We start from the raw sequence: 13,103 nt of genomic DNA, 5'->3' as shown, positions 1-13,103 counted from the left end.
GGAATATTTACATAGTAAAACGCATTTACAGTGAATATTTACATAGTATGCAATAAAGGATCTGTGTCTAGAGGATGTCGAGGGCTAAATGAAGTCAAGGAAGTGGTAGGATATAGGGGTGGTGGGGTGTACACTAGGATAAAGGGAAGAAGGAGGTTAGGGGTGACAATTAGTGGTTGAGAGGGAACCTGGATCAATCTGAACTCTGGTAGGCTTTTTTGAAAAGCCAGGTTTTTAGTCTTTTCCTAAAAGTAGGTAGGCATGGTTCCTGGCGAAGCTCTGAAGGGAAGGAGTTCCATAGGCGCGGTCCTGCTGTGGATAGAGCTCTGTCTTCGAAAGATTTGTGTTGGAATGTTTTGGCTTTTGGAACATGAAGTGATTCTTTGTAGTGTTCTCTAGTTCTCTAGAACATTTGATCATAAGCCACAGACTTAGTGATGGTCTTGTAACAATCATAGGGGGTTATTTTCTAAAGCTTTATCGTGTGCATTAGAGCTAATTAGGGGGAGGGGAGGAGTCGTGGAGGGGAGGGAAGGAATCGGGGCGGGGAGGGGGCAGAGTCTGCGGTGTCTTCGCTACTGGTGATAATGTTAGTAACGTTATCGTCAGCAGTAGCGCGCCGAATAGCACCACCTTTCACGGTGGTGCTATTCAGTGCGAAAGCCGGCAGCTGGGGCACTGCCATGGTGCGAAGGCTGCGGGCTTTCGCAGGCCCGCCTCCCCTTCACCCCCTGTTTTCGCAGGATTCATCATTCTGCAAAGAATGATGAATCCAGGCCATAGGGAGCAATGCCTAACGTGGCCTACCAGTGGAGGTGGTGGAGACATTTAACAGCAGCTATAAACAAAGAACACATTAACACATCCCTCCCATCCAAATTCCCTACCTCCCCGTTCCTTCATGACGAGACTCATTTGACAAATGTATTGCAGTACATGTCAACCAGAAACAGAGGTAGATGTTGTAGATGGGCAGCTGATTTATATATGCCCCCCAAATCCTACAAAACCTGACCTCTTCCGGAGCGACTGTATACTTAGACAAGGTTCTATAGTCCAAATTCAAGAGGTCTAACGTTTTCCGAGGACCAAACATTAAACGTAGGGGCTTCAGAGAAGATCCATTTCTCCAGGGTACACTTCCTAGCTATGCAAATCCCCTTTAACAAAAACGTGTTCAAATCTGTTGCAGTCAATATCATCAGGGAAAACCCCTAAAATACATAAAGTTGCCTGCGCTGACACTGGAGTACCCATAATCCTTGCCAGTGTTTGCATAATTTTGTCACAATATTCATGAATTGGGGGACACTCTCATAATCCATGGCACGGTGTAGCTTTCCTACCAAAACCTTTCATGCACTCAGGGCCAGGGATCAATTAGTTTCTTCTGCTGCGCTCTATAAGAGGAAATTACCAGCCTATGAACAATTCGATGGTATTGTGCTCTTAGTAAAATTGAGGAGATGCTTTTGGAAAATACAACAGTGCTAGAACCAATATCATCATCTTCAAGTTCCAGTCATATAAATTTTTAACACCAGTAAGAATACTTGAATAGTCAAAGACCCTATATCATTTCAGACTTCTTCCTATAAAATGGTGTATATTTATTTATAAATAGGACTGAACAGGACCAGGTAAATGAAAGCTGCACTTCCCAGGAAGAAAGGGTTTGATTTCCCTCTCAATTGCCTGTTTCTTGAGGTGGCTGAAGCTGAGAGTCCTGATAATTACAGCGCACAGGAAAATGCTGAAGCAAGTTTGTTTTTTTTTTGTTTGGTTTTTTTTTTACAATAGAATCTAATTGTTGGCAAAGAGCAGCATGAAAAGCAACTCCTAATGGAAAAATTCCAGCTCTCTCTGACTCACAGGATCACTACTTTTTCAGTGTAGTAGTAATTGCTTGTATTCTGGGATGGTAACTTGTAAACAGCGGCGCGGGCGCACATGCACCTGCATATGCCGGGTTCGCACTAATGGACGTGGCTATTTGATAACATACATGCGTATATGCGCATATGATATAAAATAGGCTATGCACACGTACAAGTGCACCCAATTTTATATGGATGCGGTTATGTGCGTGCAAATGCTGCCTCTACCGCGTTAAGTGGGTACATACACGCGCAATTACCGGTTTCCCCAGTCCATTCTCAGTTCACCAAGTTAAAGGATAGGACTTCCTAACCCCCCATAATTAATAAGCCTCCCTTTTACCCTTGTAGCCCCAACCCTTAAAGCGTTGCTAACTTGCCTTATTTTCTTTTCATTTTATTAGTTACACGCCATGCACAGTAGAAGTAAAGTTACATGGACAGGGACCCCGGTGTGCACTAGTGTACGTAAATACTTCCGTGCTGGTTTCATTCATATTTCCTGGAACGTCCATGTTCCACCCAGACCACACCCACTCCCTGCCCCTTTTTTGTAAAAAAAATATGTGCACATATTGGGAGATACTGGGTACTCACACACCAGCTTGGCTTCAGCATGGGTAGGGCTTTTAAAATTTGCCTTTATGAGAGGCCGCACATGAGGACTTTCTGATGGGATCCAGAGAAAAAAACTGGTTTGAATATTGAGCATTCAAGCGCCCAGGCTGCTGAGTAAGTTTATCAGCCCTTGGATAAAGTGCATATTGCAGGGACATCATCACATTATGGATCATGAAATCTATTTTCTTTCTTTTTTGTTTCTAAAATAATTTATTTTTGCCTCAGTAGTTTCTTCCCGATTCTTCCAAATCAATCACACCCAGCCGTTATTGGTCTATGACACCATATGCCTCTGTAATGACCCAACCTTTTCTCTTATTTAATAGGGGCACGTATGACAATTTTCATTTTCATTTTTTTAAGTTTCATTTTTCAATTTTCATTTCATTTTTAGTGTGCACTAAATCAAAATAGTGCTCACTAACTCAAATACAGGCCAATTTTAAAACAAGCGCACATGCGCCCATATATGCAGAGATCAACGCAGGAGCAGAGATAAGCTGAAATTTTAAATCGTGAATGCACTTGTGCGCATATGCATTAAAATTTGCCTACCGAGCAGTAGTATGCTCCAAATTTTAAGAGGTTACTCGAGCAAGCCTACTTCGTATATCTTCCTTAGGACTTTATCGGCTTTAATGCTCGTAGGGAAGCAAATTTTAAAACATGCTACACATGAAGGACATTCCCAGTTTTAACCATTAGTCCACCAGTTTGCCATCCAGACCTCTCTGGTTCTTCATTCTGCATGCCCTCCAGTTGACCAGGGCCCCTCGCCCTGTCGTGTAAGCCCTAAAATGCGAGATCTGCAGACTTGCTCCTCATCAGAAGCAGCAGTAAAGTTAAGCGGCTAAGAAGCCGATGCCTGCTGCAGCCTTCGGTTTTAAAATACGGCGTTACCCGCATAACAATGCCCATTCTCCATCCCTTACTTTTTGCTCGTGCATGCGTATGTACACACATAAATCGCAGCTTTTAAAATCCACGTGCGTGGGCACTTTAGCGCAAGCAATGTTTTCAAGATCAAACCCCATAGTGCGTAGTAATTCAAACTAGTAAACATGAACTTGAAATGGTACGCACTATGGAGGTAATTTTAAAAGGAATTATATGTGAAAATGTAACATACTACTGTAGCAATTTTTAAAAAGCCATTTACATGTGTAAAGTGCACCTACATGTGAATATCCTATGGACAATTCAATGGCATATGTTATAGCAATTTTCAAAAGCTCAATTAGATGAGTAAAGTGCTTTTACACCTCTAAAATCCAATTTTAAGACAGTAAATTTCAAAGAGAGGCACAGGCGCACATTGATGTGTGTGCGTCGCCATGCACCCAGGGACTTGGCGGTTTTATAACACGCATGCACATATGTGTGTACATTATAAAATAGCCTTGAAGTGCGTATCTGTGCATCTAATTCTGCAAATAGGCAATCCCAACCGAACAAATCGGATTTTGGCCACATAAGTCAGGGAATATTATAACCAGCGCACGTCCACACCAAAACCAGTTTCACCAGTTTGTCCACCAGTTCGCCCAGTGTAGAGCTAGGTCCTCTGAACCTCCTGGTTTAATAACCTGCACTCCCCCCAGTTACCCCAGACCTTTTAAACCCTTCAGGAATGGCTTTTTTATTGTGTTTTTAAACTTACACCTCCTCCATAGCAGAAGTAAAGTTAGGTGGCACTAGATCTGTGCGCATGCCTACGCGCGTATTTGCGTGCACATCTCTTGACTCTGCCCTTTAACACTCATTCCCCGCCCACACCATGCCCCTTTTTGATTCTGAGTGAGATGCACACACAGCGGGAGATACACGCATACGTAGGTGGCATTTAAAATACGGCAGACGCCTATAAGCCCAAATTGTGTGCGCATCTCCCAATTTTGGTGTGCACCGGGGCTTTTAAAATTCACTTTTAAGCATATAAATGCTTTTTAAAATCAAGCCCTATTTCAGTTTAGTGCACACTGAGTTAGTGTGCACTATTTTGATTAACTGCGCACTATTTCAAATTCGTGCATACTCTAAAAGCGAACAAAATAAACAATTTTGTGTATTTTACTGTTGTTTTATTTACAAATAACATGAAACAATACAGACAATTTGATTGATATGTGCACCTGAAGCCTGTAGGCAGCTCTGGATTTGCCAGTAGGCAGCCATTATGCCTGTACCTAGGGCGGCAAACATTTAGAGACAGCATGCTGGCTAAGATTTGCTACCTTCCAGCTCTACTGAATTTCATTCATGGTTGCTGCTGGTCTCTACACCCCTCCCATTCATGCCATCAAAGCCTAACATTTAGTTGAGGCCCATCACGGAGGTGAGCCACGAGCAAAGGAGAAAACCAAAGGGGGTCACCCCTTTGGGAGCAACCTGGAATTCTAGGAGTATTAGTAAGGATAATAAGGAAGTGGGAATGTTAAGGCTGGAAGATTATATTTATTGTGGTTTTTCTGTGTGAGAGTGTAATTTTATTATGGGTGTTTTCATTAGGGATGTGAATCGTTTTTTGACGATTTAAAATATCGTCCGATATATTTTAAATCGTCAAAAACCGTTAGAGCTGTGATACAATAACAATTCCCCCGATTTATCTCAAAAAATCGTAAATCGGGGGAAGGGGGAGGGGAAAGGGGAGGGCGGGAAAACCGGCACACTAAAAAAACCCTAAAACCCACCCCGACCCTTTAAAATAAATCCCCCACCCTCCCGAACCCCCCCAAAATGCCTTAAATTACCTGGGGTCCAGAGGAAGGGTCCCGCTGTGATCTTCCACTCTCGGACCTCCGGTGCTTGTAGAAATGGCGCCGGCGCTACCTTTGGTTTTTCCGTACGGAAAAACGATTCGCGGCAGGAGATCGCTCCCGGACCCTCAGGGACTTTTGGCCAGCTTGGGGGGGCCTCCTGACCCCCACAAGACTTGCCAAAAGTCCAGCGGGGGTCCGGAACGACCTCCTGCAGTCGAATCGTGTTGTCTATGGCCGGCGCCATTTTGCGCAAAATGGCGGCGCAAAATGGCGCCGGCCATAGACAACACGATTCGACTGCAGGAGGTCGTTCCGGACCCCCGCTGGACTTTTGGCAAGTCTTGTGGGGGTCAGGAGGCCCCCCCAAGCTGGCCAAAAGTCCCTGGGGGTCCAGCGGGGGTCCGGGAGCGATCTCCTGCCGCGAATCGTTTTTCCGTACGGAAAAACCAAAGGTAGCACCGGCGCCATTTCTACAAGCACCGGAGGTCCGAGAGTGGAAGATCACAGCGGGACACTTCCTCTGGACCCCAGGTAATTTAAGGCATTTTGGGGGGGTTCGGGAGGGTGGGGGATTTATTTTAAGGGGTCGGGGTGGGTTTTAGGGTTGTTTTAGTGTGCCGGTTTTCCCGCCCTCCCCCCCACTGGACCCCAGGTAATTTAAGGCATTTTGGGGGGGTTCGGGAGGGTGGGGGATTTATTTTAAAGGGTCGGGGTGGGTTTTAGGGATGTTTTAGTGTGCCGGTTTTCGATTTTCACGATATTTTAAAAACCCAAACAGCGATGATCCGATTCCCTCCCCCTCCCAGCCGAAATCGATCGTTAAGACGATCGATCACACGATTCACATCTCTAGTTTTCATTGTTAGTATATGATACAATCTGGTTTATGCCCTGGAAAGAGTAGGGTATGGATTATAGCTGTATGCTAGGGTTTGATTATGATTACTGTATTTTTTAGTATAATGTATTCTGCCTAATTTGTAAACTGCTTTGAGAAAGGCTGAGGCCAATATTCAAAATGGCACTTAACCAGATAAGTCAGGGGCGAGGAATGGGCAGATCAGGGAGTCAAGTTGGCTGGATAAATAACCAGCTAACTTGATATTCAGAGATAGCCAGCTGAATTATCCAGCCATCTCTGGTCGGGCCATAAAGTTAGCCGGTTTAATTTTATTTAGCTAACTTTAAGATAGCTGGCTATATTCGGCGGTGCAGCTGCACTGCTAAACATAAGAACATGCCATACAGGGTCAGACCAAGGGTTCATCAAGCCCAGCATCCTGTTTCCAACAGTGGCCAATCCAGGCCATAAGAACCTGGCAAGTACCAAAAAACTAAGTCTATCCCATGCTACTGATGCCAGTAATAGCAGTGGCTATTTTCTAAGTCAACTTAATTAATAGCAGGTAACGGACTTCTCCTCCAAGAACCTATCCAATCCTTTTTTAAACCCAGCTACACTAACTGCACTAACCACATCCTCTGGCAACAAATTCCAGAGTTTAATTGTGCGTTGAGTGAAAAAGAACTTTCTCCGATTAGTTTTAAATGTGCCACATGCTAACTTCATGGAGTACCCCCTAGTTCTTCTATTAGCCGAAAGAGTAAATAACCGATTCACATCTACCCGTTCTAGACCTCTCATGATCTTAAAGACATCTATCATATCCCCCCTCAGCCGTCTCTTCTCCAAGCTGAACAGTCCTAACCTCTTTAGTCTTTCCTCATAGGGGAGCTGTTCCATCCCCTTTATCATTTTGGTAGCCCTTCTCTGTACCTTCTCCATCGCAACTATATCTTTTTTGAGTTGCGGCGACCAGAATTGTACACAGTATTCAAGGTGTGGTCTCACCATGGAGCGATACAGAGGCATTATGACATTTTCAGTTTTATTCACCATTCCCTTCCTAATAATTCCCAACATTCTGTTTGCTTTTTTGACTGCTGCAGCACACTGAACCAACGATTTCAATGTGTTATCCACTATGACACCTAGATCTTTTTCCTGGGTGGTAGCTCCTAATATGGAATTTAACATCGTGTAACTATAGCATGGGTTATTTTCCCTATGTGCATCACCTTGCACTTATCCACATTAAATTTCATCTGCCATTTAGATGCACAATTTTCCAGTCTCACAAGGTCTTCCTGCAATGTATCACAATCTGCTTGTGATTTATCTACTCTGAATAATTTTGTATGATCTGCAAATTTGATTACCTTACTCGTATTCCTTTCCAGATCATTTATAAATATATTGAAAAGTAAGGGTCCCAATACAGATCCCTGAGGCACTCCACTGCCCACTCCCCTCCACAGAGAAAATTGCCCATTTAATCCTACTCTCTGTTTCCTGACTTTTAGCCAGTTTGTAATCCACGAAAGGACATCACCACTTATCCCATGACTTTTTACTTTTCCTAGAAGCCTCTCATGAGGAACTTTGTCAAATGCCTTCTGAAAATCCAAGTACACTACATCTACCGGTTCACCTTTATCCACATATTTATTAACTCCTTCAAAAAAGTGAAGCAGATTTGTGAGGCAAGACTTGCCTTGGGTAAAGCCATGCTGACTTTGCTCCATTAAACCATGTCTTTCTATATTTTCTGTGATTTTGATGTTTAGAACACTTTTCACTATTTTTCCTGGCACTGAAGTCAGGCTAACTGGTCTGTAGTTTCCCGGATCGCCCCTGGAGCCCTTTTTAAATATTGGCATTACATTTGCTATCCTCCAGTCTTCAGGTACAATGGATGATTTTAATGATAGGTTACTAGTCAGTTGGATACATTTATCTGGCTAGCACAACCCCACGGGCGGTTGAAAATGGAACTTGTGGTCTATAAATATGAATGTTATGTTATATTATGGAATGATCTCCCTTCCCTCCAGCAGAAGGAGAGCAGTGCTCCTTATCTTCATCTGCAGCTTCACTATGAAGTTTGAACTGTATGGACCTGCTTATCCTGCAGGACTCCACAGCCCTCTGTGATTCAAACTCAAGTGAAGTTGTCAGAGGAGGAGGTAAATACAAATAAGAAGCACAGGTCTCCTCCTATTGGCAACGAGGAGGAGAGGATTGTGTGGTGGGAGGAGAGGAGTTGAATGAGGTTGGACGACAGAGGCTACTACGGGCGCTGGCCTGCAGCAACGCTTAGAAGGGCACCCCCCTCATCAACAATGCCCCTGTGTAGCCACACAGATCATACACCCCAAAAGCTGGCCCTGACTACCACTGAGCCACAAGTCAGTCCCTAAACCCAGCTTTTAAAGTAGGAGAGTAGGAGAATTCATTTTTTGCTCAGTTTTCTAGGAGGGCAATTTTCAAAATTTTTATGTGGGTAAACATGTTATATTGTGTTATTTTATTTGTATGCTGCTTATATTGATAACGCTAAGCAGCTAACAAAAAACATACACAATTAAAAGCAAACAATTAAAATCAATATGTATTAACTCTTGTAAAAAATGCGGTTTGAAAATTGCTCCTCCCTCCTCTTAGTGCAGGCAAAAGTATGCACACTGCTTCACAGCACATGTTCTTTTTTTACCCCTGTAAAAAAGTAGGCGGGGGTGGGTTGTGAATGCTTTGAAACACCCATGTGAAGCACCCATGCTGCCCTGCTGACCTTCATTTTCAAAGGGAAACGCCACAATAGTTGCGGCTGGTTTAGCACGAGTCCATGCTAGTGCCATACAAAAGAGGCAATTAACTGCTGATGGGCAATGCAGAGAGCTGCGCTGGCATTAGTGTGGGTTTTTTTAAGCATATTTTTTTAGCACCTGGGTCAGGGCAGGAGTTAAGTTTAAGAGCTTGTCTGGAGGTCGAAGAATTAAGCTGCAGAAGCCAGAAGAGGAGTCAACAGGAACACGTCAGAAATGCTGACCCCGGCTTCACTTTTATCTCGCAAGTCACTGCATTGTGAAAGCTGCTGCTGGACCCTTGAACTGATAATTCCTGACACTGTAGCCGGCTGCATCCGGATGACAATCCTTCAGCCGAGTGGGTAGTGGGAGGCTCTGAGGCAGATGCAAGCCTTGCCATGTAAGGTTCGTCTTTCAAAGCTTCTTTGTGCCCTTTTATAGCCCCTTCCAAATCTGTGCTGCATTTACCCAGCAGACCAGCATCCGTCACTATAGCTCCCATACATGGCAGATCATGAAGGGGTTTAGACATTGCTCTACCCACCTTTAGTCCCACTTTTGGACCACTAACTCACTACTGTATTATGAAAGGGGAAGGCTTTCAACCGAGAATCAATCACGGGTCGCCATATTAATGCGGGTTTATGCGCGCTTTATTGCATAGGGCCTTCAGCTCGCATTCTAGCTGCATGTTGGTGTGATATTTGTTTTGGGCGGATTTTCAGCGCATTTCTCATTTGCCGTCCCCGAATTACTTCTCGTGGAAGCACTTGCTTTTGCCGCATACACTAAAAAAAATGTGATGAAAAATAGCACCAATTTCACCGCTGGTCTTTTTACATTGGCCGCTCTATTAGGTCTTGATTGGTTTAATTTGCCAGTATTAAGATCATGATGTATGGGCTTATGAAGGATTACTATGCAAAAACGTATTCTTTTCCTGTCCTCCATTCTGATTGAGCTATTTATTTCCCTTTGGTCTCCCGTAAAGTAGAGCAGGACTTTTATCCATGGTCCCTGGTTTCTTGCAATTTCACAACCTTGACATTTGCTACAGAATCTCTCTTCCACTGAAGAATGGAATCGGAGGAAACCAGAGGGCCTGCAGCAGCTTCCTCTCACTGGTACAAGTTGCCACCTCTAACAACAACCATCTCCCACCTAGCTGCTGCAGTCTCTCTCTATCCCTCCTCAGACCAACCAGTACTGTCCACTGTACTCTCTCTCTCTCCCCCCCCCCCCCCCACTACCACTCCATCCTTTTCACCTGTATTTCTCCTTGTCTTCAACTCTCAGTCCCCTTGGACCATCACACGATCTCTCTCCTCTACCCTTGTTTCCCCCAAACCTGCCTGACCAGTTTCTATCTTGCACCCATTCCATCCCCCCCCTCCCCCCAATAGTCGACCTTACAATTCCCCTTCTCCCCTCTGGCTGCAGCTTTCCCTCTATCCTTCTCCACCCCATACACAGACACATTGCACACATTGTATTGCTGTATCTCTGTCTGTCTTCCACACACTCATTTCCAGGCCATCAGACGTCTCCTCTCTCTCTCTCAACCACCACCAGACACCCATGCACTGAACAGCACCAACAGAAACTGTTCCTGCTGTCAAAGGTGAGGACAAAGTTTCTTGTCAGCACTGCGGGAGCTGCAGGTGCTGCTGGTGATGGTGCTGAGGGATTGCATGCAGGAGGCAGCATTTGGAAACAAGAAGGGTCAGAGATGTGACTTTACAGGGACAGGCAGAGAGGATGAGGGAGAGAGCTGAGGATGGCGGGGAAGAGGGAGTGATGGAGTATGAGAATGGAGGAGGAGGGGGAAGGGGATGAATTAAAAGGTGAGAGAGAGGAAAGGAGGAGGGAATAGGACAGGGAGGGAAAGGATGATAAAAGGTTCAGAGAAGGGATGGGACTTGAGAAAGTGGTGGAGGAATGAGAGAGACGGATGGGTGAGAAACGTTGGGGATGAAACACTGGAGGAAAGGGATAAGAGACAGGAGGGATGTAATGAAAGAGGAGAGGAGGGATGAGAGGAGTTAAGGGAGAAACATTGTAACAGAAGTAGAAAAACTGGGGAGGGTTGTGAGGAGAACAATTCATGAAAGATTATAGACAGGAGGGAGAAAAAGAATGACTGAGAAATCCAAGGTGGCTAAGATAAAAAATGACAGGAGAGGAACAGGGGCATGAAGGGCAAAAAAAACCAACAAAATAACAGAAAAAGGAAATGGAAAAGGAAAAAGCGAAAAATGATTCAAACAGGTTGGAGAAATATTTCATTTTTAAGGAAACTTGATAGATTTTCAACATTTTTTGTACATATCATTATATGCAAATTTATGTAAATATGTCACACTGGTGAATTCCAAAAAATGTCAAAGAATTTTCTAACTCTTGCTACCGAACCTATGCTAAGACTGATGCTCATCTGCGTGTTTCTAACATGCATACAACTTTTATTTTTAAAGACATAAAAGACAGATAGAAGACTTTGCTGCTGAAAAAGACAGAGGGCAATATAAAGTAAATGTGTTATCAAGACCAAAATGTTTCTTTTAACTGGAAATGGGACTTTATAGCTGAACAGCCATGAAATCAGTTTTTTTGAATGTTGGTTAGTTTTAAATTAAATTGTGTTCAAGTTGAAAAATTCTTTGCAATTGTTTACCATTCAGAAACTCAGAACCTTTTCATTCAAAGGGAAGGAACATGAAAATTAGCAGAAGCCCTAACATCAGTTCTATGATCTGTCAGTGATTACCTGCAGAGACCAAGAAATACAGGAGAATTTGCCTCCAGCCTTGAAAGTTCAGACTAAAACATATTTATTACCATATATTCCCAAACCATGTCTGTGCTTCAAGTTCAGGAAGCACATTTTCCTCCAAGTTTCTTATGGAAAAATGATATCCTCCCGTCATCTGCTTAGAATGATTGTCATCTCATGATTTATCAAAACGTACGTGCATACCCCCTCCCATCCCTGTCTCTCCTGCTCTCTTTACTGAAAGTCAGTGGCCTGCGTTAGCTTTTCTGGTCCCCATTACTTTCATTGTTATTTTTCTTACCTTGATAAGGTTGTGAGCTGCTCTGTATCCTAATAGTTTGCCTCCTTCGATTTTAGGGGGTAGCTTGCCTGTAGCATAACCATGCCAAGCCACAGCATAAGGATTGTCAATGGTGATCCAGTGCTTAACGTCCTTACCAAATGACCTAAAACAGAATTCAGCATAGTCTTTGAAAATATCCAGCATGGACTCATTGACCCACCCGCCGTAGTCAGCCTGAAGTTTCTGGGGTAAATCCCAGTGGTAGAGAGTCACTATAGGCTCTACCCCGATCTCCTTCAGCCTCTGGATCAAAGTACTATAATAGTTCAGCCCTAGTTCATTTGGGATGGACACCATTCCATTCGGAAAAATCCTGGCCCAGGAGATGGAGAACCTGTAATGGGAGACCTTCAAACTTTTCAGCACTTCTATGTCTCTGTCCAAGTTGTTGTAGCTGTTGCTTGCCACATCTCCGTTAGGAAGGTGCGGACTGGTCTCGTGAAAGTATGTGTCCCAGATGGACAGCCCCTTGCCATCCTGCTTCCATCCCCCTTCGATCTGATAAGCCGCAGTGCCCACCGACCACATGAAACCAGGAGGGAAAGTGTCATACAGAAACAGATTATCCTCGGGGTAAGGAAGGTTGTCAAATTTGCTCCAAGTTTTCCTTCCATCACCTGGGTCCCCGTGCAGGCAGCAGATCTGCAGGCAGAAAGCGAGAGGCAGCAGAGGTGAGGGGTACATGCTGTGCTTGTGGCTCTTTTCAGGCTGCAGAAGATTGGTGTTAGTGACAGGCAACAGTGATCATTCAGCCTGTGTGCTCTGTTTTTCCTGTCTCTCTCTCTGACTGTCCAACAGCCACACACTCTTCCCTGGTCCAGAGCTCCATTTATCACCAGACCCTTCAGAAAACTGCAGGGTAGGTGGGTAAAGAAGAAGGAAAAGGAGGGATGATTAATGATTACCTAGAAGCTGATGTGCACTTCCACCCTGTGGAGAAAACAGAGAGTGAGAGCTGGGGAAAGTGATCTACAGACTGAAAAGGCAAGCTTTTAACCCCTTCACTGCAAAGTGACTGTGAATCCTAGGGCAAGAGAATTTTCTGTTTGTTTCGCAATTATTTTTTTGAAATCAAAATT

At 44.1% G+C, this 13,103-nt stretch overlaps 1 protein-coding gene across 1 annotated transcript in view; it reads right to left on the bottom strand.

The window, feature by feature from the left end:
- KL (klotho) overlaps nucleotides 1–12,875 on the bottom strand; it is a 110,086-nt gene extending 97,211 nt beyond the window's left edge. The window contains exon 1 of the mRNA XM_029602675.1: nucleotides 11,983–12,875. Within this exon, the coding sequence (XP_029458535.1) occupies nucleotides 11,983–12,708 (726 nt within the window). The 5' untranslated portion in view covers nucleotides 12,709–12,875. The remainder of the gene's footprint in view (nucleotides 1–11,982) is intronic.
- Between the last annotated feature and the right edge of the window lie 228 nt (nucleotides 12,876–13,103).

Source organism: Rhinatrema bivittatum, chromosome 5 (assembly GCF_901001135.1).
Source record: "Rhinatrema bivittatum chromosome 5, aRhiBiv1.1, whole genome shotgun sequence".
NCBI lineage: Eukaryota > Metazoa > Chordata > Amphibia > Gymnophiona > Rhinatrematidae > Rhinatrema > Rhinatrema bivittatum.
Note: the sequence above shows the minus strand (reverse complement) of the source record. Positions and strands in the feature narration are given on the sequence as shown.